Source organism: Marmota monax, unplaced genomic scaffold (assembly GCF_021218885.2).
Source record: "Marmota monax isolate L192 unplaced genomic scaffold, Marmota_monax_Labrador192_F-V1.1 WCK01_AAM20220418_F8-fsc00013, whole genome shotgun sequence".
NCBI lineage: Eukaryota > Metazoa > Chordata > Mammalia > Rodentia > Sciuridae > Marmota > Marmota monax.
This window is the reverse complement of record NW_026692202.1, coordinates 18,296,467-18,322,629: the sequence shown is the minus strand read 5'-3', so window position 1 is coordinate 18,322,629 and position 26,163 is coordinate 18,296,467. Positions and strand designations below refer to the sequence as shown.

Here is a 26,163-nt window from a genome sequence, read left to right as displayed (position 1 = left end):
TTTGAAGTATCTTCATGAATAATAACAAAAATAATAATAAATTTTCCCTTTAAGTCTTTTAAAACATAACAAAAGACATCAGTGTCTAGAAATGAAATCTGAACTCTCTAATGCTAAATCCTTATGGAAAGTCAAGCCCTAGCATTTACACTTGGATATCTCATGCTCTGAGATAATTAGAAAGGCTGCTTAACAGTGACTCTTCAGATGTACACACAAGTACAATTGCTATGATTGAGTTATGCTTTCCTTTAGTCTATAGTTATTTTCTGTGCCAATTTTATTTTACTATTACGTTGAGCCCAATATTAATATCAGATTAATAGTTACATTATATGGGATTGATAACCCTCCTTTTATTTAAATCAAGTGATAGAAGATATTAAGTTCCTAAAAGCTTTCTAATAACAGATTCTTATGAAACTAAAAATGACACGGTTTAGTATGAACTGTCCTTTACATTTATTGCTTGTATACACATGAGATTATAAAACTCAGTGGGAGGAAGAAAAAATAATGGAAGAAAAAGTTACCTGTTTTACATTTTTAAGAACAGCTTTTATAACTTATTATAATTTTGGGGGGAGTACTTGGAGTGGAACCAGGAGTGCTTTACCAATGAGCTACATCCCAGCCCTTTTTATTTTGAGACAGGGTCTTGCTAAGTTGCTTAGAGCCTCACTAAGTTGCTAAGGCTGGCCTCAAACTTGCAATCCTCCTGTCTCAGCTTCCCGAGTCGCTGGGATTACAGGCATGCGCCACCATGCCCAGCAGTTTTGGTAACTTCTTAGATCCGCTTGTTTATCTGAAACAGACCAAACACAGCAATACAATCATGACAGAATTCTAATGAACAGAGCAATTATGCTTTCATTTTTTTATTTTATCTTCTAAACACCGAGCTATAAAAACGAAACTGATGACATTCATATTTAAAAGATGCTCTTGTATTGGTATCAAAATGTGATTTGTTTTAATACCAACTGAAAAAAATAGACCTTGTGTAGATTATTACTTCAATGACATTTTATTACTCTTATTTCGAAGGCTGGTAGCAAAGTTACTGTTAACAATATAAATATTCTCTTTATAAGTGTTGAAATTGTCTTGGAAGTGTTGAAAAGGCAGCAGACATTCCAAGATGGGCTTGGAAGGAAAATCAATTATTTCAATTTTGAAGGTAAGTAGGATACCTGATGAGTTTATTCTGACTATTTTAACTTCTGTACTAACTTCTGATTTTCCTGGTTTATTCCTTATTTGGTGTTATCAAAAGAGATCTAAGTAAAGGCCTTTTAGCTTACAAAATTATTTCCATTTTCCACTATTTTCTCTTTAGCTTTTAAAAATATGTGGTAAAACAATCCAATTAATCATTGCAGGAAGGAATGATCATTTAAGCTAGACCATATTGTTTTGCCTTTAATTTCATTTACGAGAAATTAATGTTTGAGTCATAAAAGCTTTATAGTTTCAACACACATACACACAGAATTCAAAGTTTTTATGCCTTAAAAAAAGAGCTTCATTTTGTTCACTGTATCATGAACAATTTTTAGTTTGATGAAAACTAACAAAATTGCTTCCATTAATACAGCAGTCATCACTTACCTTTAAATATTTTACAGATGGAACTGTGTTCAGTACTGATCCAAGGTGGCATCAAAGCCATTACCATAAACTAACCCTAAAGGTTCTATATTTCTGTAATGTACCACCAATTATTCTAAATTTATAATAACCTGTTTTAACTTGGTGTATATCATCTTTTGGGAAAAAATTATTAGTTTTTTGAGATGAGACATAAGAACAAACTCATTCTCGAGGTTCTACTTCTGAAATAGAAAAAAGGTCGATGTTTGCACATAGCAGCTAGTTTGAAAACCCACGTTCTGTTCGGCTACCCTTTACACAATGAGCATGCATATATACCCACAGTTCACTGCATCTGTTCTGAAGCTGAGAACTGCTGCTTATCCAAGTCATAGAGGCCATCATGAAATTCAACGAGACAGTGGAACTGCATATCCATATCCACCATGAGAAGAAAATAAATGACGTAACAAATGCAGCAAATATAGGCAGGTGGCATTCAGAACACGCCAAAAAGCTAATACTCATGAATTGTCATAGGGTTTTTCTTTTTTTTTTAAAAAAAGTTTTTCTTTGCATATTTTAAAATTTAAACAGTCTCAGAGAATCATGAAGTGCCTTGTCGTTTTTGCTGTTGACTTCTGATGACCTCTAGTTGTTTTTTGCATTGCTGGTAGTAAGTAGAAAGGCTTTTGTTTTCATCTAAAAGCTTTTTATGTTCCTGTACCAGGCGAGACGTATTTTGCTGGTCCTTTTCATCCTGGTCCAATTCTGCAACTAGTTCTTGCCTAAAAGGAAATACCACATAATAAATATCACCAAGGATACAAAAATTGATTCCTTAACTAGCTGATGCTAGAAGCTCAATTAATGAGAACTTTTATTTTGAGTCTATCTTTTGTATCTTAAGTACATGAGTCAAATAAAAGTATGGGCCACAATGGAAACTATCGCCCACTCTTACGGTATCACCATACAAATAACATAATCCTTTCATAGGGAACTGTCTTTGGACAATCAATGAATTAGATTATGTGGTCAAATAAAAACTTCAGAGAATTTTTCATTTGCTATCTTCTTTTTGTGAAGGAAGGAAAAAAAGGGCTCTAGCCCATCACAGGAAAATAACACCGAAGTTTTAAAAATTCATATTCTACTTTTATACTCATGTACTCATATTCATATGCTGATGTCACAATCCTATTTACAGTGCTGAGTGGTAGCTAATAGAACATTTGTAAGCTAGTTAAAAGAGATGTTATCCAACTTAAAGCTCTTTCCTATTTTAAAACAGAACAATATAAACCACACTTAAACCACTTACATTTGCAGACACTTTTAGGAAAGACTCTCAGAGTTTTTAGTCAAACTTCTTTCAGCCCCTTTTACTTAAGGATAGAGTATTAGCTCCTAAAGTGAGGTTACTGGATATAAATGAATAACTAATAAAAAAAAATCTTCAAACAAAATAACTTCCCAATATTTCTCATTTAAATACTTAAAATTGATTAAAACTGCCATAGTTTTCACATTCCCCTATATCCACTATTATTTTTTCTGAACAAAACTCTTCTTTCAAAGAGCACTGATTAAATATGTGAAAAAAAGAAATGTGGATTTTTTTTTTTTAAACCAACATCAAGTGCCAGCAGTTCTACAATAACATCTACAATTTCTAGACTATAATATTTAATTTCTTTCTCAGGCTTACCTTTACAATACCACATTGATTTCAGTTAAATTACTGTATGAAAAATTGTGATAAAATTCTTATTTTGAAGTAAAATCACAAACGTCTCATGCATTATTTTGGAAAACAAGAATTTTATGTAGAGAAAAATTAATAGAAGGAATCTTATTACCATTTTTTTTCCTTTGATTTTTGTTTCCACTTATAAATCAGCTTCATAAAATTATATGGGGGGGTTATGCTTAGGGTTTTTTTTTTTTTTTTTAATTAAAGAACTGAGCATAGAATAGTGTGGAAACTGGTTTGGATTTCTTTTCTTTCTTCTAGTACTAGGAATTGAATCCAGGACCCTGAACATGCTAAGCAAGTGCTCTACTGCTAAGTTAAATTCCTAGCTCTTTGATTTCTTAAAAATGGGAGGAAGGCAGTTTCTGTAACTCTCAGAAAAACACATATAGGTGTAAAATTCCTCAGAAAAATACTCAATGATATGAAATAAAGCCCTGTAACAAGTACTCCCATTCTCATAAACAAAGATCTGAAAGAATATGTGTACAAAATTGTTTGTAAGATGAAGCACACCTGAATGTTGGTAACCCAAATTATGACCAACTTTGAAACTCTGAGAACATATAACACTTGTATATATAGCACTAGTTTATTCTCCTTAGTACAAATATGATAGTCAAAAGGGTGAGTTTTGCATAAAAAATAGTCAAAGGGCACTTAAAACTTAAGACTTACTTTCTCTGTAATAACAATGCAATTTCTGTTTGAACTTTCATATATTCTTGTGCCATTTTACAATGCTGTTCAAACACTGCCATGGATTCTTTGGAGTTTGGGCATGGTGCTAGAGGCTGAAAATAAATCAGGAATGTTAAAACATAATTAAAATCAAATCTCAGTTTTTAGCTAAGACGAGAATTAAGACAGAGACTGTGATATATTTTTATAGCACTAAAGCAACAATCTTTTAAAAATAAGTGTTAAATCATGCCCTAGAAAATGTTCATGTCTTTTTGTCAGAGTTAACTCAGAACTTAAATTGATACTTGCTGTTTTAACACTTTCATGTTCTAGAGAAATATGACTAGAATACTTGCAGCTTCTGGTATGACATTTCAGGCTGCCAAACTGTATTACACTAAAAGTTTTTTTTTTTTTTTTTTCCCAGACAGGGTCTTGCCCAGGCTGGCCTTAAGCTTTCAATCCTTCTGTCTCAATCTCCTAAATAGGTGGGTATAAGGTATGTGCCACAGAGTCCAGCTCCTAAGAGATACTTAGCTCTCATACTTGTGAGGAAGCACCAAAGTATATTACTTACATTCTTGGTCACTATGAACACAAGAATGCATCACAAAATGTATTAAATAGGGATGAGTTTATGAGTTTTATATTTTAATGCACTAAAATTAGAGAGCGAAAATGCTATGCTTGGCAGTCTTGCACAAAGATATGGAACTATTTTAACACAACTGTTACGATAAGAACATATGATTCTGCCAGTCTTAAATCTGAATAAATTAACTAAAAATCCTTTATTTTAATTTGATTTTAAAGTTTATTTATGCTATAAGCATATAAATGAATATACAGGATGAATAAAAACATAATAGTCAGCTTCAAAGACAATCTCCCTAAGAAGAAAAAAGTAAACTTCCATTGAAAAAGTGCTCCTTTACCTGTAGTTGGTGATCCAGTGTAAGATAAGCCATTGGGATGGAGTTATCTGATCCATTGGTATCTGGAATTCAAGCATATATTTTATTTATTTTCTGTTATAAACAATAAGAAGGTATGCACAAAATATTGTTTATCTACATAAAGTAAGTAGTATACCAAACAAAAGTTACTGCTATTGGTAATGAAAAGGGTGATTTTGATTTCTAAAGGTAAAGAGAGCACATCTGATTATATATATTAAAGTACAATCACATTCTGTGATTTAAGTTTGTTATAAACAAAACAGAACACAATGTTAAAGCTTATGAGCCTTTTCTTAATTAAAACAAAAATAATGATATGAGACCTTTATATTCAGCCCTGACCCTACCTAATCAAACCCCAAATCTCTTTATTATACTATGTTTACAATTATGGCTGGGTCAACTCTGTCCCAGGGTAAATAGGTAAAGGGAGAAGCAAGCATTCTTTTCCAGTAGATCATTTTCAACTTACACAGATTCTAATGTGAACCTCTCAACTTGTCCCTCCCAATGAGAATGAGAAGAAAGAAGAGATATTACTGATGTGAGTACATTATCCATACAAACGATATGGAAACAAACAAACAAACAAACAAAAAATTTAGAAGTGTGCCTCAATGTCAGGCCCCCAAACAGTTCAATTGGTTAATTCAAACAACCAATTCTATCAAACTATTTGAACAGGCAGCTCCCTATTCCCTGCCCCCTGACCTGACACCCAATGCTGGGGATAAAACCCAGGGCCTCTAGCATGCTAGGCAAGCACTCTACCACTGAGCTACATAAACTTTTGTTTCTGTTTCAAAGCAGGTAAAACTGCCATACAACTTGACGGGAGTGGTATGGGTAAAGGCAAGGTCAGGATGACAAGGAGGTGCTGTATTCAAACCAATAAAAAACTAAGGAAGTTTGATGGTTCAGTAGCCTCTTAATTTATAAGATTACCTTTTATTTTTTTTCCTTTAGTGCTAGGGATTGAACTCAGGGCCTCACCACTAGCTATGCCTCTAACCTTTAGGTTTCTTCTTCTTTTTAAGCCATTAAGAATGTGCTCACAAGTTACTACTAAAGCTAATAAGCTAAATCAGACCAAATGAGGTATGTCTGAAAGGAACCCTCCCACAATGCTTGTACAAACTAAGCACTCAACACAAGGTGGTGGTAATTATTATTACTATTGATAGTAAATGGAGAATTAGAAATGAAGTGCAATTTTAAATAGTCAAGCTTATATTTCATTGAAAAAGTAATTTTTTTTTTTAAAGTAATGTCTGTTAAATATTGGGATGCCACAGAGAATATAGCCCAGTAGAGCCTTAAGGCTCTTATCCTAAAATCATAATATAAATGTTTTCAAAAAGTACTAAACAAGAAAACACTTTGTTATTTCTCTCACCAACTTTCTCCACACTCTCAACAGTAGTTTCAATTATGCTCCCACTCAAATGCTGCATTGTATAAAACAAAAACTGACTAAAAATGATATATCCCTGACTTAATAGGAAAAATTGTCTTGAAAAAGCTTCCTGAATATTTAATATTTGAATATTGTGAATATTTAGTATTTCCACTCCTGTTATTCTTATTTAAAACATAGATACCTTATATATATCCTATTTTATCAGATTTCTGTGTCTGATATAATTTTAGAATTAACATTTCTCAGTACAGTGGGTGTGGGAAAAAGTTCAAGCATTATGTTTTTCACATGACTAAAGCTGTTCCATGTAAGGTTCTTAATTGAATTTCACCTTTTTTCTAAAACCAAGAAGGATTTCACTTTCTCATTTATATCTAAATTGAAATTGAGCTTCCAGTTTCTAATACCAATAATTGGTAACGAGATTACTCTATGAAAGCAAATGGCAAGGTTATTCCAGTTTATTATTTTAATGTTTCAACAGTTAATCAAATTTACCTCCTTTTCTCAGTGTCAAGATTCACACTGGTTTGATCAAATTGGGCAAAATCTCTTTCCTGGTTCCTCCTGCGCAATACTTATTACTACTCATATTATTTAAGTATGCAGTCTCTGCCTGGAATGCTGCCTTCTCCTTTTTGCTTTAGGATTGAAGAGTACAAAAAAAATTATGGACTCTGCCAGGACTCACATTTAATTGATTTCACTCCACTGTTAAAATGCTTAGCTTGTACTATTACATTTAGTAGTTTATTATACAGCATGATGAATTTACTGTTAATGTGTATCATGACTTTAGTCATGATTACAAGGAAAGGCCACATCTTAAATGTCTCTTTGCAAAGTACTAAGCACAGAAGAAATTCTTTAGTGAGTTTCTCTTTCGGCAGCTCCCTCTACTCCGTCCTTGGTATGTATTTCTTTAGACCCATTATATTATAAATAGGAACTGAAAAGCACTCATTATCTGCTGATTATTAAATTATTATGTTCTTTGAAAACACACAGAAACTTCTGGTACTTGTGGCACTTTTAGGTACTGGAAAAGAAAAAGAGAGAGACAGGGAAATACAGTTATGAGAGCTACTGAAAAGAACATGCCACATTGTTGATTTATGTCTATTCAGATCAGTGTAGGCTGAAATTTGGAAGCTCTGCCCAGCTGAGAGACAGACCTGGGCACAGCCAGAATGTCAGAGAAAGTACTCCTGTGGTTCAGGAACCAAAAACTGCTAATATTACCTGAATGTTAATGATAAAATCTGACAGGAGCATTTCCCTGTCTACCACTTGGGGGCAAAAACAGGACTATGATAAATTCTAACTGAGTAGTGGTGAGCTGTGCTAGGAATGAAATTTAGGAGTTCTATTTACACTATATTTAAACTTACTAAAACTAGAGGATACATCCCTTGCTAAACATAGTCTTATCTTACATGACACAGAGAAAAGCCACTCGGTTACTTTTTAAATTATAAACTTGACTAAACCATGCCAAATAGCTATAAATACCTGTCATATTTTAGTTTGTGAAGACAGAAAGCTGACTGTTAAATTTTAATTATAATTGCCACTATTAATAACAACATAGTTGATCTTATGTAAAATCCCAAATGGTTTAATTTTCTAAGGTCTAAGAGATCATCTTTCCCTCTCTGACTTATAAATAAAAATTTTCATTTAAGTATATTTGCTGAGTCTTTAGTTAGGTATTCTCTTAATGTTAGGGCAAAAGTTAATTCTACTATAGCACATAATTTCTTGCTTGTCCCAAATGAAACTATTCCATCTCTATACCTTCAGAATACTAAAATACTGATATTGTGGCAAGTTAGTTATCCATGTTGGTGAGTTTTAATAACTCACTCTCTTTTTTTAATCAGGGATAAAACCCGGAGTGCATAACCACTGAGCCACATTCCCAGACCTTTTTATATTTTAGTTTGAGACAGGGTCTCTTTCCAAATTGCTTAGGATCTCACTAAAGTTGCTGAGGCTGTCTTTGAACTTGTGGTCTTCCTGCCTCAGCCTTCTGAGTCTCTGGGATTACAGGCATGTGCCACCATGTGCCTAGCTTAACTCTTATTGTTTTTTTTTTTTTTTGTGTGTGTGTGTGTATGTGTTACTGGGGATTGAATTCAGGGCCTTGTGCACTTGAGACAAGCACTCTACCAACAGAGCTATATCCCCAGCACCTTTAAATTAAATTTTAAAGGTCTAAGTAACTGAATGAAGTCTCCCCATCAGGCTAATAACCAGGAATTTTTTTTCACTAAGTGTTATATCCTTAAAACAAAAGACTGAGATGAAGATAATGGATGGATATTTTAACCATTCTACGAATTTTAGTTATGTCAAAATTAATGACTTTACTACTATCATCTAGTTGGATGGATCACATTAGGAAAACCATAGACTGAATTATCAAGCATACAATATGCTTCCTAACTAGAAAAAACTAAAACAACTATCTTCAAAATATGTGTTTAGTATCTAGGAGAAAACAATGCAGAGGTCAAGGCAGTCTTTGTCACAGAATTTAAAGATATTTTAAAATTTATTGGTAAATAGTCATTTTATTAATATGAACATCTAAACTGCCAAATAATGCTTGTGTTTGTAAAAATTAATAACAGTACTAAATGAATGTAAGTAAGATGAATTCAATTTCTTATTATAATGTGGAACTAGACTGGTCACCTGTGGAATCATCAGGGGTCCATGGATGACTTCGAGTTGGCTTTTCTGAGGTTGGTCCTGAGGTAGTGATCATTCTGACACTAGGACTGGATGACCTACTGCTCACCTGTAGGAAATAGTGACAGAAAAAACAAAATGTGATTTTTCATTAAAAAAACAATGTCAAAGCTAGGTGCACTGGCACATGGCTATAATCCCAAGCAGGAGTATTGCAAGTTTCAGGCCCACCTGGGCAACTTGGTAGGATCTTGTCTCAATAAATAAATAAAATTAACAAAGGACTGGAGATGTACTTTAGTGGTAAGAGCACCCCTGGTTCCATCCCCAGTACTGAAAAACAAAAAAATAAAATAAACAATCAAAAAAAGAGCAGCAAGAGACTATTTCCTTTAAAAGGCAAAAAACAGACCTCCATGGGTAGAGGTCCTAAAACACTCTTGAGAAAATAAACTAGGGGCTGAGGATGTAACTTAGTGGTAGAGGGCTTGCCTAGTAGAGTTCGATCCTAATCACTGCCCTCACCAAATCAAACAAAAACCCCTAAAGACATTATATATACATATGTGTGTATGTGTGTGTGTGTGTATAAATTTATATGTACTCATGCATACATATTACCCCTTTGAAACCAATGAGCTTCAAGAATGTAAGAGAAACACTCAAGACTGAAGCAAGCAAGACCAAGAGAGCAGGAAAGGTAAATGGGCCTGAAACTTGGGTATCGTACAACACCAATGGCCTAGAGGTTTTGTGTTGACTGCCTGTTGCACCAGAAAATTAAACCTTAGCCTTTTGTAGGATGGGTGAGCCTGGAGGAACCTGTGTTTAAACCTAAAACTTAGGGCAGGTGTCCTTCTCAGAGAAAGAGTAAACTAGGAAAAGAAAAATCTACTGACAAAATGGTGATAGGAAATCAACCTGTCTCTGTATGGGATGATGTTGGGGAGAGGGGAGAAAAATGTTTCCACAAAAAATTTTCCAGAATCAGTGGAAAATATAACAAATCCCAACCACAACAAATCTCAAGTATAAAAAACAAGAGAAAAGCCATATCCTGGATTTAATCAACATGGGTCATATACAGGCAACTTCTAGAAAACAGACAAATAGAAGATAGACAAAACAGCCAGAGAAAAAAGACCGATTCATAGGTTGAACGTTCCTAATCCAAAGACTTGAAATTAGAAGTGCTCTGAAACCCAAAACTTTTTGAGTGCTGTCATAATGCCAAGAAGTAGAAAACTCCACATCTGACCTCATGTGACAGGTTACAGTCATAACATGAGTACTAAAAATATTGTATAAAACTAATTTTAGGGGCTGGGGTTGTGGCTCAGTGGAGGAACACTTGCCTAGCATGTGTGAGGCACTGGGTTCAATCCTCAGCACTACTTAAAATGAATAAATAAAAAAAAGGCACGTGTCCATCTAAAACTAAAATGTAAAAACAAAAAGGCACTTTTTGGCTTAAAAAAACTATTTTCAGACTATATGTATAAGGCATATATGAAACATAAAAGAATTTTGTTTGATTTGGGTTTCATCCACAAGATATTTCATTATATATATAAAAATATTCCAAAATCTTAAAAATGTCTTAAATCTGAAACACCATTGATCCCACACATTTTAAGGAATACTTTATCTACAAAATCTCAACAGCAATAAGAGATGCCAGAAAAAAGGTGGAATATCCATAAAGTGAGAATTGAAAACTACCAGTCTAGAACTGTTTAGTCAACAACAACAACAAAAAAATATGTGAAGAATGAGGTCAAATAACATTTTCAGATGAACAAAAACTGATGTAACCATCCAGACTCATACCACAGGAATTCCTAAGCACGTACTTAGCAAGAAAAATTTTTCTTGGATGAAAGGGCCACAATGCAAGTAGGGATACTGATAAACAAGGGTATCAGTCCACATACTGAAAATATTAAGTGACCAGAACAGTGACTAATTAATAGAAATACCAAACAAATAAACAATATAGTAATAAATTTATGTACAACAACAGCATAAGCAAGAAGAGAACGGATTTAAAAATCCTCATTCAGGATGAGTAAAAGAGGCAGGAAATGGGAGGAAGGAGGAGGGTTGGGGAGACACTGGGGACAGAAATTAGTCAAAATGTGTTTTTATGTAAGTATAAATATGCCACAATGAAACCCACTGCTCTGTAAACTGAGATGTGCAATTTTTTAAAAAGAAGTAGTAAAATTCAACTCTCAAACCAGAAAGAAAAAGTATGAGATGAAAAATATATTTATTCAATCCAAAAGAAGGTAAGAAATGAGAAAAAAAGAAATAAGAGGAAGCACAAAACTTACCAGTAAAAGTTAACAAGTGTAAATGGGCTAAATTTTACAGTTAAGACATTGAAAAGAAAAAGGGAAACAAAAACCAAATCAGATTAAATGCTGTTTAACAGAGACATACCTAATTCAGAAAGAGAGAAAGGACAACAGAAAGTTAAAGAATGAAGAAAGATAACCAGAAAAAAAAACTACCCAAAATAAAGTACCTGAAAATAATATTAGAATACATTTTAGGGAAAAAATTATTAGAACAAGAGACAAAGTAGTCAGTGGTTCAATTTGGCGTATGACAATTCAAAATTTATATGTTGTACCTATATATCGTTCAGATAAATAAAGTAAAAATATATAACCAAACTTCAAGGAGAAAGGGACCCATCTATCATCATAGTGAGAAATTTTAATATTCTTCTATATATGATACATAAAGAGACCAAAACCCCAAATACATACAGAAGAAAACCTGAACTACATAAAAAAAACAAACCTGATCTAAACATACATGACCCTATGCCAGTCAAATGCAGGCATTCTTTTCAACACCTTTGGAATTGGAACATTTGTAAAACTGTTTATATTATAAGCTCCCAAGTTAGAAAAAAGTGATTATATTAAACAAAATGCAATTATCTTTTGTACTGACTTCAAAACTAACTTTAAAAATCCTATATTTATTAATTTAAAAACATTTTTTACTAACTCACTGGTTAAAGAAAACAAAATGAGTACTAGAAAATATTCAAACTAAATTTAAACATAACTTAAAACTTAATGCAGCTAAAAAACATACAGCAAAATTTTTAATTCCATATATTTATATGAAAAAATCCTAGAAGCACTGACAATTTGCAAGGCAGGGATCTAACTTACAAGGTGAGATAGAGTACTGAACTGTAAGCCTCCCTAAAAGAAAAATAGTAAGCTGGGTGTGGTGGTGCATGCCTGTGATCTAGTGACTTGAGAGGTGGACTGCAAGTTCAGGGCTAGTCTCAGCAACATAGCAAGGCCCTAAGGAACTCAGTGAAATCCTGTCTCAAAATAAAGAATAAATAAAGGACTGGGGATGTGGTTCAGCAGTAAAGTGCCTCTGGGTTCAATACTCAGGACTGAAAAAAAAAAGTATAAAATATTTTTAAAATAGAACAAATACTGTGCCTAGTCAATTTTTACAAATTTGCAGTGAAATACACAAATCTCTAAAAAATAAACAAGTTACCAAAATGACGATTCATCACAGAAAATACTAAAACCCATAGAGTTGTTATAGTAGGTGTCTATCACTGAGCTACATCTCCAGTCCTTATTTTATTTTGAGACAGTATCTTGCTAAATTGCCCAGGTTGGCCTCCATCTTGTGATCCTCCTGCCTTAGCTCTCCTGGGAGCTGGGATGACAGGCATGTGCCACCATGATTGGCTTGAAAAGTTTTATAGTTAAGTTCTATCAAATACTCAAGAAACAGACTTTCCCAGTCTTAAAAAACTTACTATAAGAAATAGAAAAAGAAGAAATATTTTCTGATTCATCCTGTGAAGGCAGTAAAACCTGATCACTAAATAAGGACAGTATAAAAAGAAAAATTACTAGCAAACCTTCTAGTAATACTAGAAAAAGGTGCTTAAAAAAATCCTTAGGAAATCCATTTTAGATTTTTTTATCTTTGATAATTTGATAATTTCAATACATACACATGTAAGTGCGCGCATGCACACACACACACACACGGACAAGAATATAATTTGTTAGTTATGAAGCCTGACAAGTGAAACTCATGAACCCACAACCAGCTTAAGAAATGGTACTTTAGCACTTCAATAACTTGCTTTCTTTATCTGTAGAGATAGGGCTGGGCTAAGAATGTGATGACTTATAATGTTCCACACAGTGTCAAAATTCTATGATTTTAAGTCTTGAAAAAGCACAGCGAATTAGATACTAGATAGTAAAAGAAACTTTTAAAATCATTTCAAGGATAAAAATCATAAAACAATTTTGAAGAAAAACTGATAAAATTGGGTACTGTTGAAATTTCTTTAGAAATTCCCCAAAGCTTTTCTATACCATAAGCAATTTTTAACTCCATAATCAGAGTGGTCATTCCAAAACCTCAGTTTCATTCATGCCACTCTACATAGGTGTTCTGTATATCACAATCATTGTTCTGTTCCTCCTGATCCTGTAAGGTCCAGCTCAGACCTCTTTCAACATTATGCGGTCATTTTTGTTACTGTTCTGCTTCTCTGTGAACCAAATCAGACCCTATGTTTAAGGATGAAATGCCTAGCACTGTATCAAATGCAAACCATTCACTTACTGGTTGCCATTGGATCAATTCTGATATTCTCAAGCATTTGTGACTCTTGATCAGCAGGTATATATTATCCACCTAGATTCTCTCCCCTCTCACAATTTTTTCTGCCATTGTTTTCCTCCCAGCTTTTCATCCTGACTCCAAATTCATTCAAGGGTAAGTGGCCAGCACATGTATGAAACTGAACTACATAAAACTGCTATTTTTGTACCAGAATTTCAAATGGTTCAGTCTAATACTTTGCATACCTGGGTTTAAATCTGTTTGGGTATTTTTGGCTGAAGAAACTTGTATATGTAACTCAACCTCTTTGAGCCTTCCTCATTTATAAAGTGTGGATGAGAAGAAGTTATAGATAAGAAATTGGCTTTGGAGACAAGAAAACCTAGAGTTTGAATTTCTGCTCTGCCAATTATAAGTAGTTCAACTTTAGATAAATTCTGTAATGTCTAAACTCAATGGAATCAAATAAGTTAAAAGTAAATGAAATCAGTATAACATATCATCAAGTTGTAAAAATCAAATAAAATAATGTACACTAAAGATCTTGACACAAAAACAATGCTCATTAAATGTTGGATAAGCTGGCTGTAAAAACAAGATGGGCATAAGAGTAAACTTGTAGCACTTAACAATTCCTTTCCTAGTTTAAACATCAGTTCTTTTATAAAGCATATAAATGACTAAACCCTATTACAAGGACATATTTCCTTCTTTGAATTTTGGTTATGTTTATAAAAACTTCCTACATAAATTTGGGCCTGAGATGCTTTATATTACTCTAATTTTTTGAGGGGGGATAAGTGGGAGTGAGTATTGGGGAACTCAAAGGCACTCTAGCAGTAAGCTACATCACCAGCTGTTTTCATTTATGGACAGGGTTTCATTTTCTGATTGGCCTTGAACTAGTACTCTTCCTCCCTCAGCTTCCCAAGCTGTTGGGATTATAGGTGTGTGTCACCACTCCAGGCTACTCTCAAAAGTTTTTGATTCTTCAAAAGTACTTTAATTTCTTTAGAGAACATATATATTTTTATATTATACTACCTGGGCTTTAGAAAGTAGTTAACTATGTAACATCCACATAAGTACTCAATGAATAAAATGTCAACATGAGCTTTTGGAATTCACATATAAAATGGATGCTTAAACTTATTTACCTTTGGTATACAAGAAGAATAAACATACACCAAAGTAATGATATGCATATAAATAGTACTTTTTAGATACTGTTACCCTTGATAAATCAAGTATCTTATATTATGAAATTATCACTGAGTCCTTTTAATTTTCTTTGACTGAAAGCAAGCCTTGACTTCAGAAGCATAGACTGCTTTGCTCATAATTATAATTTATATTGTAAATCATTTATTCTTTTTTAATCTCTTGCAGTGTTGGGGACTACCATGGTCTCATCTATACTCTCAGCCCTCTACTGTAAATTGAGTGTAGTGTTTCTTTAAAGTGTTGGCAGACTGGGTTCCAGTCAGTATAATTTTATGCTAAAATTTTAACATTTTTAAAAGGAAAAGTAAATGTGACTGCAACATAGGATAATCAATATTGGTTATGAGTAAACAAGACACAGTACAAGTAAGAATCAGGTCTTCAAAATATAAGAATAGATTTAGTACATGGACAAAAGGGCCATAGAACACTTGTAATATTAAAACAAATAAGGCTATCTGGACCTAATATGAATAGACTCCTGAAATTTAAATCTTTCTCAAGAGAATTCTTTTTTTACTTGTTTCTTTTCACCTTTTCCCAAGCTCTTGGCATTTCAGGTATTTGACACACTTGTTATACTTGTATAGATTTCTATACCTACAAAACTAAGAAATAAAGCTAATATTCTTAGTTTAAGTTTCAAAACTTTCTTTAAAGCTATAAGAAAAGCCATATGGAGTTAAATTTATATGTATAAATAATCTAAAGTCTTTATATGTCAAGGAATGTATATTTTAATGAATTTCTGGTTAAATTTATGTTATTGCTTGCAACCTACTGTGAAGGTTATGTAGTAGCTTTTTTTTTTTTTTTAATCACTAGAAAAATTCTGATGGCTACATATACTATCAAACTATTAAAACACATTTTGTTCCTCCCTTCAAGACATATACAATTACTTTATTTTATTCTCATATAACCTGAAAAGTTTCAGATATATATATAAACATAATTTATTACAGGATTGGATAGGAAAGTGTTCATGAGTATACAGAAATGCTACAGAGCAATTTAAGGCAGCCAAAAAACACTAAACCAAATTTAAACTGAAGGGGAAAATTACCATCAGTAGACATGAACCAGAATTGGCCTTTGATCAGAATTTTATGTTTATAAAAAGGAATTAAAAGTTATAATACTGAAAAAAGAAAAAAAAAAAAGCTTGGCTTTTTATTTCTTACCTGAAAGTCTGGAAAAATATTTTCATTAAGGCAAGAACTTATGCCAAATGCTACTATTTAGACTGTCCAGTTCACTAGTTTATCATAATTGCATCAGTTTGAAGTTGTAATTTTCACTGACTGAAGCCTCTCCAAGAGAAATCTCTAATATAGATCTACAATGGATAGAATTCCAAATGGGGCATGTAGGCATTCTCAAGAACAGATAATTTTAGCGAAACACAGAAAGGCTCACACAAATGTATAAAAAATAAATTTGCGCAGTCTTCTGTTCAAACTTATTATCATAACAAATATTACAGTTTAGCCTTGCTCAATGTATGTTAGAACTCATCACTGAAAACTATTTAAATAATGATGATGCAGACTATCAGAAACCAAAACTTTTAACATTTACTAAGATTACTCTAACACAAATTACATCCAGTTTTATATGAAAGATAGAATGATCAAGAGCAGAGTTTTTGGGCCATGAATCAAATTTGCATTAACACCTGGTTATAACAAGTTAACAGCAGCAAGATTGAGACTTAGGTTCTAAGTTTCTCCAATCCTTAGTTTAGCTACCTGCAAATCAAGCAATAAAAAAATATCTACTCTATATAGGGTTAAGATTTAGACAATATATACTTATTATAATATATAACTCCAGTTTACAGGTAAAAAGTCATTTTATTGAGATTGATCTTAAGCCTTTTATAAGGGCTTGCCTGGTACAAAGTTAGTGTATAACAAAGGGAAGCTATTATTACTATAGTTTTTTTTCATAAGACAATTGATCAGATAAGTTTGATGTGCCCTAAAAGCTCCCTGAGGACTGGGCTTTATTGGTATTGTCAGTGTACCCCAGCCAAAGACGACCAGAACCAATCTGCTGTGTTAAGAGTTGGGTTTAATATTTGTTGCTGTGAAGACGACTTATCATATGGTACCATGGTGTGTGTCAGTCAGTAAGAGGGTTTTACAAAGAAACTTTTATAGAATTTAGCCTTTAGGTGAGTGATTTTGGGGAGGCTCTAAGGAAGTTGAGGTTCACTGTAGAGTGGCTGCTATCAACAGGAGTGCCAATTCTATAAGGAAGGCAGACCAGAATGAAGTAAAATAGTAAAGTAGCACTCATATTAGGTGGAAGAGGGCAATGTTTGGTATTTTGTGGGTGGCATCGAATTATTTTTTGTCTGTGTTTAGACAACATTATAAACTGGGCTTGTTTTGTCTCATTTTACCATGGTCTCAGCATAGCCTTGTTTGATGTTGGGGTCTAGAAGATGATGTCTCATACGTAATAATATAGACAACTGTGAGAGTCGGAACAACTTCTAACAATACTGACACCTCAGTGTCAGATCAGTTCTTGGATATCTAGGGTTTCTTTTGTCTTTCTCAAAGCCTCTAGGAGGGCCATACCCATTGTAAGTGTTTAATAAATGTCCTGAATTAACTGCAAACCATGGTTAAAAGTAAGTTGTACATTGCAAAGAGACAACCTTTAATACATATGCTTACCTTGCTGCCTTTAGTTAAAAAGTTTTTTTGCTCACTATTTCTCTCACAACCAATTCTAGTTTACAGGTGAAAAGTGTAAGTCATTTTATTGAGATTGTATCTTAAGTCAAGAGCCAAAGTAATAAACTTTGGTTGGTTCACTTTTTTTAATGACATGTAATGTTAACTTTTATCAGTAAATTCTTTCTCTCTGATGATGTACTAGGTAGACAAAATTCTTTTCTTCATGCTGTTTATCAATTTCCATGGCCAGAAAAAAAACAAAGCAAAAACTAAAACAGAAAAACCAGCTTATCACTGCTTTACCAGGAAAGAACTATACCTTCAAAGTATTAGGAATCCACATTATGAATACTTTTGTCCTTCAAATAATGAGTATTTACCAGTAATTTTTAAAAGTTCAATTTAGTGGTCATTTATCACGTATTTTTCAGGGGAAAATGTTTTCATCATATATTAGGGTTACTGTTTGTCAGTTTATTCCAAAAGGGACATTAGGCATTTTAAGGTTATAATGTTTAAGTAATTTTGAAAGAGTGGATCAGTTTTAGAAACTGGCTGTATAATGGTTGCACACCAACTGTTTTAGAACAGAAGTTACAGTCATATAAAACTTTCCCTTACCCAAATCTTTTAGAATAGTCTATGACAAATCAAGCAAATGACTGTCCCACAATCAGTCTGCCTTAGTTCCTGAAAGCATCATTATAAATTAAAGAGTTAATAACCACGATTACAAGTTATATAGAACTTATGAGAAAATGAGTAAGACTTGGTGTAAAGAGAACAGTCCTGAATTAAAGCAATGCCCTTTCTCCAGAGTCCACAGAAAAGCATGCACACTAGCAGCCACTGCTTGTGTCTCTTAGAGCAGGCTTCTCATTCCTAGTCAAAGGGAGAGCACTTGGCTAGAGGTTCTCATAACTGGAATATCAATAGCAATAGTAAACAGAGCTTAAAAGGCTGAGCTCATCAAGCTTCTCCAGAATCAAAGCAAGTACCAGATGTCAAACTATCTGTTACTAAAGCTTTTAAGTATTTGAGGGAAAGAAAAAGGGAAAATTTTAGTCAAAAGTTCCAGGGCCTCACAAAAAAAAATTTACCAAAAAATTTACTGTTGAATAAGAGGAATAAAGATCTAGAGTTACTAATATCATAAAACATACAGTAAATGTGTCTGTATATTTTAAGAACATATGTGTACATGTGCATGTAATCAATGAGTTGTATAATAAAAATATTTCTAGATAAATGAGAATCAAAGATACTTATTAAATATCTCAAATTATTTTTTGTTAAGTTAGTTAAGATGATGGTAATACAGGGCTTTCAAATTTTATTAATGAATACAAAGAATCTCTAACATTTATAGTCTTTTATAAAAATGAAATAAAATAACTTTTCAGGATGTAAAATACTAATACAAATTATCACAAATTAAATCACATTCTTTATAATATAGAATGCTAAAATTTTACATGAATACGGATCATGTGATAGTTTTATTACTTCACATGCATGCTGTACTTACAAAATTTATTTCAGTATAAATGAAAACAAAACAACAACAACACATCTCATAATCAGTTCTCAATCATTTTAGAGAATGTTATATAAATTATATATGTTAGGTACATTAACCTGAATAACAAAAAAACTAATGATTGATCTACTTTTATATATACCTGGTTGGTTAAGACACTATATTAGTCAGTAATGGTTTAATAATAGCACTTTCTGGACTATCTACAAAAAAGAAGTGATAACAACATTATGGGTGGTTAGAAGAACATCTAGAAATATAAATAAAAACCTTGACAACTGGAATAAATGCCTTTCTGGAGTGTATCCAACTGCTTGCTAAATATTTGTCTTAAGGATATTTCACAAAAATACAAGTGCAGTGGATATGCTACATTAAAACACATGCCAATGTCCTGTGTGGCCCCAGAAGAAAGGCATCTTATTGGGGAACTACTTACTCCTCTCATTGATAAAAAGGAGGTAACACTGGTGATTCACTTTAGAGTATTATGATAATGACAAATTATTAATTATACAACTGAATATTTCTTTATTAAAATGTATATAAAAATCATATACATAGAGAAATACTGAACAATTTACTTTCTCATTCAGTTTAAACTTACTTTAGAAAGTTATCCTTCCAGTTAAATTAACAACAGAATCTATGCTTTTTGAATATTTAAGTTCATGTCAATGAACTTCTGAACCACAATTTTGGGTCAATTCACAAAACCACTTTTGAAGAGTATATTATAGTTAATGCTTGATTTCTGCCTATCATTTTTCAAAGACAAAGAATTTGAATGTTAAGTCTTACCTGACCAGGCTCTGTTCCAGTAACAGTCAAGTCTTGGATGGATCTACGTCTTGGTTGCCCGTTACCTTTTAAAAAATAAAAAAAGTAAAATAATGGAAGCTATTCAAATAGGTTAATAAGGGTATAACTGCTATAGCAGGATGTTTCCATCTGTTGCTCCTTGGATCTAAACAAAATGTTTATGGGAAAAAAGAAAAGTGAGTTTATTGTGTGTGAGAGAGAAAAGAGGGAGAGAGGGAGATAGATGGATATGTAAGGAAAGGAAGAGAAACAGCTGCAATGTTTTAACTCAAAAGTTGCTGGCTTACAACAGAATATGTCCTAATACAATAACCATTCCGACCACATGAATAGCTGATGAACTCTCTTCCACCATCTTTTGTCAAGTGTTTAAATAGATGAATGCCGGGGGGCTGGAGCTGATGACGGCATCTATTTCAAGGTCCTTACGTTACAGTTTTTTACAGCAAGACAGCTAGCATGTTGTAAGACACAACACAACTGACTTTAATGGGCACCAGTACCTTGTTACAGGGCCTAAATGGATGCTTAGGCTTAAATTTATTATACCGAGTCACACTTAATCCTATTAATGTTTGTCAGAATCCAGTAATTTGTTATTTGTGAATATCAACTCAATTTCCTCCTGGAGATAAATTTACTTCTTATTTCACTCTCAAATATATATTGTTGAAATGTGCTGCAATATATGTGTATATATATATATATCTCCTGCTTTATTTAATAAAAAATAAAAAAGAATGCTACAAATTTAAGTCTTTAGCAAAATGGAATGAATTGAGCAATAGTGTCACTCAGGGAACAGGGTTGTTTATACAGTATCTTCTAAGATGAGAGATCAGCTGTCTAAAAGGAAACACCAAAATACCATGCATAACAGCTGACACAATACTCAAAATTCTTTTGACTCTGACAGCTATATTATGTAATTTTTTAACTAGTGGGCAGTACTCATAACATGCACTCTAATAGCTGTGGCCCAATTAGCAAAAAATTCATTTTTTAAATTTCATATTTTTATGATTCTGAGTTTAAAAAATCCTCTTAAACTAATCAACATAATTTGACAGCTTAAGCCATGTGACCTCATTATTGTTTTGCATATAAATCAAACGGACCTTACGATGGAATAAGAATGTTTAATGCAATAATATGTGTAGTGAACATAAAAATTCAAATTTATAGCAACTTCTGAAAGTCTAAATCATTTCTTTCTTACATCTTAGACTTCTTTGCATAATATGAATTCAAATTTACTTCAAATTTCAATTTATTCACAGAAGTCCCAACTTTCCAGTACAAATTAAAACGAACTGTGTATTTATTGAACCAGGCATACCAAGATATTTTTATGAATACTTTTAACTATCCCTGTTTCCAAGGACAAGAAGGAGTCCCATCATGATGACTAATAAGCAATTTTAGGCACATTTCATTCAACACACTCATTCTAAAATTAGCAATAGATGAGACAAGCTTGTAAAAGTATCTGGAATTCTCTTTTCAGATCAGCAACATTTGTGAATCTGAGGAACCATCCTGCACATGTGTCTATAAACTATTACATCACCATCACTGCAATAACAACAAAAATGAACTGGAGTCTATGTGGGGGGTAGGAGGAAAAGGAGTAAAAACTTAAGGAAACAGGGTAAAGAAGAGCAGACAGTAACAAATACCATTAAATGAGAAATCCTCCAAGCTACAGCATGAGTTAAAGCAAGCAATATCAGATGATGCATTTTAATTAGCATAAGCATGGCAGAAACCACCTGGCAAATAGTTCAGACAAAGCAAAAAAGGACTGCAATCAACAAATACTTGTTGCTCCAATATTAAGTTTAAGTCATAATTTAGAAATATGAATACAAAAATCAATCTCATAGTACTGCAAATGAAAATCACTGCATGTGTTTGCAGAACATTTGGATTCTGAATATTTTGCAACTGAATGATTCAGAAATGCACTCGTTGTACATTTTTCTATAGTTTTTTGATATGTGCATACCTGTATTACAAATAGTGCAAACAAAAAAAAAAGTAGAAGAAATGAGCAACATGATATAAACAGACACTCGATTAAGGAATCTAAAACCCACATATGATGGAGTATTTCATTCTGTGATCAATTCTGAAACTTTCTTTACTTATGATAGAGAAAAACTATATACATATTTTAGAATGACTTTTCCTAAGTAAGAGCAACAGAAGGAATACATCATGAGGCCAACTCATGCTACATACCTTTGCCTACTCCCCATCCTCAAATCAAAAGGGAGGCAGCTATAAACAATAAGCAGTTTATAGGTCAGTTGTTTTCATAGTTATGTTTTTAAGTCAAAATCCACCTCTTCGAAGAAGTTTCTCTTTTAAATATAATTGCATTCCTAAGCAAGTCATCCTAGAATTCTTCTGGAGACTGCCAGCTTAAGTCCTAGGCAGACCACTTCTGTAGTTTTTCTTACTGGTTTAAATATGTTCACAGATTTCCATCCCTTTAACTATACTCATTTTTTTTCAAAGTTCCTGATGACCCTCTTCACTTAAAAAACAATATTTGCGTGAAGACTTCTCTTAACCAAAATTTGGGGAAATTTAAGGTTCTTAAATTAGAATATTATAAATTATAGGATGTTATTCTGATGTGTAAAATGATTAAAAATTTTATATAGCATCATATATTGCAGTATTAAATTCCTGTTTCATGGTAAACTGAATATGTGATTTAAAATGTATTCTTATTTAAGCTACCACAAATTTCATATTCTTAAACTACTTTTAGCAAGTTCTGCCTCTTCCCTTAGACCTTTCAGGTAGGTTTTTCAGTTTTGTTTTTAAATTTTAAATTTTTAAATTCTCCTATCAAATGAGAGCAATTATTACTTCCTGCTGAATTGTGCCTTCTAATAAACCAGATTATGCTAAATTTTTTTAATATTATAAAAAATAATCTTGGTAGACTACAATATAGTGGATGGACTCCTAAATATTCAATGTAAAATTAACTTCTTTATTAGTCATAATACACAAAAATACTTTAAAAGTATGGTGGGAATAAGTGACAGAAATAGGCATAGATATCTTAGTTCCTCTTGGGCCCCAGCATCCCTAATCAAAAGTTTACATCTGCTAATGACACTACCTTTACAATAATTAATGACACTTATCTGTGCTTGCAGATACCTTGTATGAATATGCCAGATTTAGAAAAACTCAATTCTTTGTATTCAACTGTCTCTTCATATTAGTGCTGCATTATTTAGAAGGATATATTTAATAATTTATCCAGTTAAAAAGAATGTTTACAAACATTAATATCCATTATTTCTTCAACCAAATTTAGTTTTAGAAAGGTTATATTCTCATCTTGGTAAAGCAAGCAAAATAATGTCTAGGTGTGCCTCTGAAGAGTATCTGCCTACCTCTAACCGGGACTCTACAAAGTAAGTCAATCGGTTTGCGAATACCTAAAATATTTGAAACTCCCAGAGAAAAGCAAAAGTATAAAAGCATCAGAAACCTAACTACCCATCCACTCTTCTGTTAAATATGTTTCAGTCTTTTCATATTCTACTTATTTCACTTTACTACTTTATCTCACTCTCTATTAAAAACAAACAAACCAAGAGTATAGCCTAATGTCCTTACCTGAAATTGAAAAGTAAATACTCATTAAATCTGTTTAGGTTAAGAGATCTAAATCCAACTGAAATCATAATCTAAAATTTCTTTTCATTTCTAAGAATGGTACTGTAAACAATAAATAACAATTAAATTCAGGCTTTTCAGGGAACTAGGCAAAATATTTTATATATTTCAACTGTTATGGTTTGGATGTGAGGTATTCTCCAACACAGACTCAAAAATTTTCACATATTCATTCTTATAATTATAATTTCAGTATTTGGAAAGTTTTACTTTTATGAATCATATTTTAGAATTTAATTTTATAATAGCAATCAAGCTTGTATAAATTATGTGTAACAAATTTAATATTAGAGTGGGAGTGAAGATGCATGTGGTGGGAACATGAGGGCTGGGGTCCTAGCTGCTGTGTAACTCTGGGAAAACCAACATTAGATCTAAGTTCTTTGAAAAATGGCTATAAATTCACCTGCTAACTTCACCGCTAATAAGGCTAAATGAAGGTCAATTAAGATGATGCACTTTAATCTACTTTGTACATTACAAAGAGCATCTAACCAGGGTTTCTCAGTTTCAGCACTGTTAACTTTTCAAACTGGCTAATTCTTTGTTGTGGGACCTGAGTGGTATGTTATAGGATGTTTAGTAAGCATCCCTGGCCTCTATTACTTAAAAGCCAGTAACTCTTGCCAGTTGTCAACTGTTATGGTTTGAATGTGAGGTATTCTCCAAAAGTTCACCTATGAGACAATGCAAGAAGGTTCAGAGGAGAAACAATTGAGTCGTAAGAGTCTTAACCCAATCAGTGACTTAATCCCCTGACAGGGATTAACAGAGTGGTAACTGAAATGGTAGGGTGTGACTGGAGGAGATGGGAATTGGGGTGGGTGTGGCTTTGGGTATATGTTTGTATCTGGCGAGTGGATTCTCTGTGCTTCCTGATCACCATGTACCGCTTTCCTCTGCCATACTCTTCTTCCATGTTGTTCCTGTCTCACCTGGAGCCCTGAGGAACTGAGTCAGCTGTCTATGAATTGAGACCTCTGAAACCATGAGCCCTCAAATAAACTCTTCCTCCTCTACAGTTGTGCTGGTAGGGCCATTTGGTCACAGTAGCAAAAAAGCTGACTAAAACATAAGCTATTATTCTTTTCGCTTCCTTTCATCTTCCCTAATCTTGTATAGTAATAGCTGCATTACTAAACATACACACACACAGTTCTTAATGTTTATCCATAAAACCTAATTGATTGTATTGCTGTTTGTCTAAATGTTTTATTTTCTTACACATTTAAGGTAATCACAACTCAGTAGTACGTATGTTTAAATGCTACCCCTTCTTTCACCAGAGTATTATTCCTTCATAAATATATCTTTCAGCATGGAAGTAAAATGATCACAAATACTTTAATTATAAAGCATTCCTGATTCAATGAAAAATTACTATGTAAGACATGAATTAATGCTTTTCTTTGAACAACAAATAGTGATGTTGTAAAATAAGAAACTGCTTTAGTAACTAGTGAAAATATAAAATAATTTTATATAGACAAAATGGCCCCAAATTGTATAATTTATATTTTTGTATCCTAGTTCCTAGTTTCTGGACATGATCAATATGGTTTCTTTCTTTATCTAATAAACACCTATCTATTTAAACACTATGTTCAATATGTGAAGAAGTGAGCCAACTATTACTGATATAATTGATAACAACTAACAGAGACTCAGTCTCTATCCTTACAGAGTTTTCAGTTCAGAGGTAAAATCAATCACTACAACTACAATATAAGCACTTTTGCTGAAAGCACAATCACAGGCAAAGTACAGACTGCTTTCATGCAAATCACATACATAATACTGTAAGGAATACTGTGCAACTCTTTATCAAAATTCAGGGACAGAGGTGAAAGAAAAGCCTATAGTAGAGGGGTAAAGGATAATTTTGATAAAAATTAACATATATATTAGTCAATACTGAAGGTCAATATGCCATTTAAGCTTGAATTAGAAATGGTAATTCATATTTCTCTATGAAATGACTACAAGATATTAAAGTATTTTACCAATCTGACATCAATTAGGTACAAAAACAGGTAATTTGTAAGGTCTTCCTGATTAAAGAACCAGAACTAGCCTTTGTTTTACTTTTTTTGGGGGGGGGGGGCAAGATACTCTGCAGAACAGCAAATCTTCCTTTGTTTTACTTTGTTTCTGTTTTCTGTGTTAAGACAAAATGTATTTGGCAACTCTCTTCTCTCAACTTCATATTAATTTGTTGCCAACAAAAAGAGGCTGGAACAGAAAGACTAGAGGTAGCCTCAAAAGTAGTAACTTGAGGAGGAAAGGAACCCAGGACAACAAAAAATTCAAGTTGTTTCCTTTTCTGCTGGGTGCAAAAAAGGTCTGAGTTGAGTTCATATATTCATTTCCCAAATAAGAGGAAGTTGGCAGAATTCTTGGTTGGTATTCTCCATTCTGTGAAAAGATTT

The 26,163-nt window shown here is 32.9% G+C and overlaps 1 protein-coding gene across 2 annotated transcripts in view; it reads right to left on the bottom strand.

Moving 5' to 3' along the window:
- Positions 1-438: 438 nt before the first annotated feature.
- The window catches only part of Map3k7 (mitogen-activated protein kinase kinase kinase 7), a 62,864-nt gene continuing 37,139 nt past the window's right edge, over positions 439-26,163 (bottom strand). For both annotated transcript variants that reach the window (XM_046431255.2, XM_046431262.2), the window contains 5 exons: positions 20,006-20,070; positions 9,113-9,218; positions 4,969-5,030; positions 4,028-4,143; positions 439-2,381 (listed from right to left, as the gene is read on the bottom strand). In XM_046431255.2, coding sequence (XP_046287211.1) covers positions 2,201-2,381; positions 4,028-4,143; positions 4,969-5,030; positions 9,113-9,218; positions 20,006-20,070 — 530 coding nt within the window. In that variant the 3' untranslated portion in view covers positions 439-2,200. The remainder of the gene's footprint in view (positions 2,382-4,027; positions 4,144-4,968; positions 5,031-9,112; positions 9,219-20,005; positions 20,071-26,163) is intronic.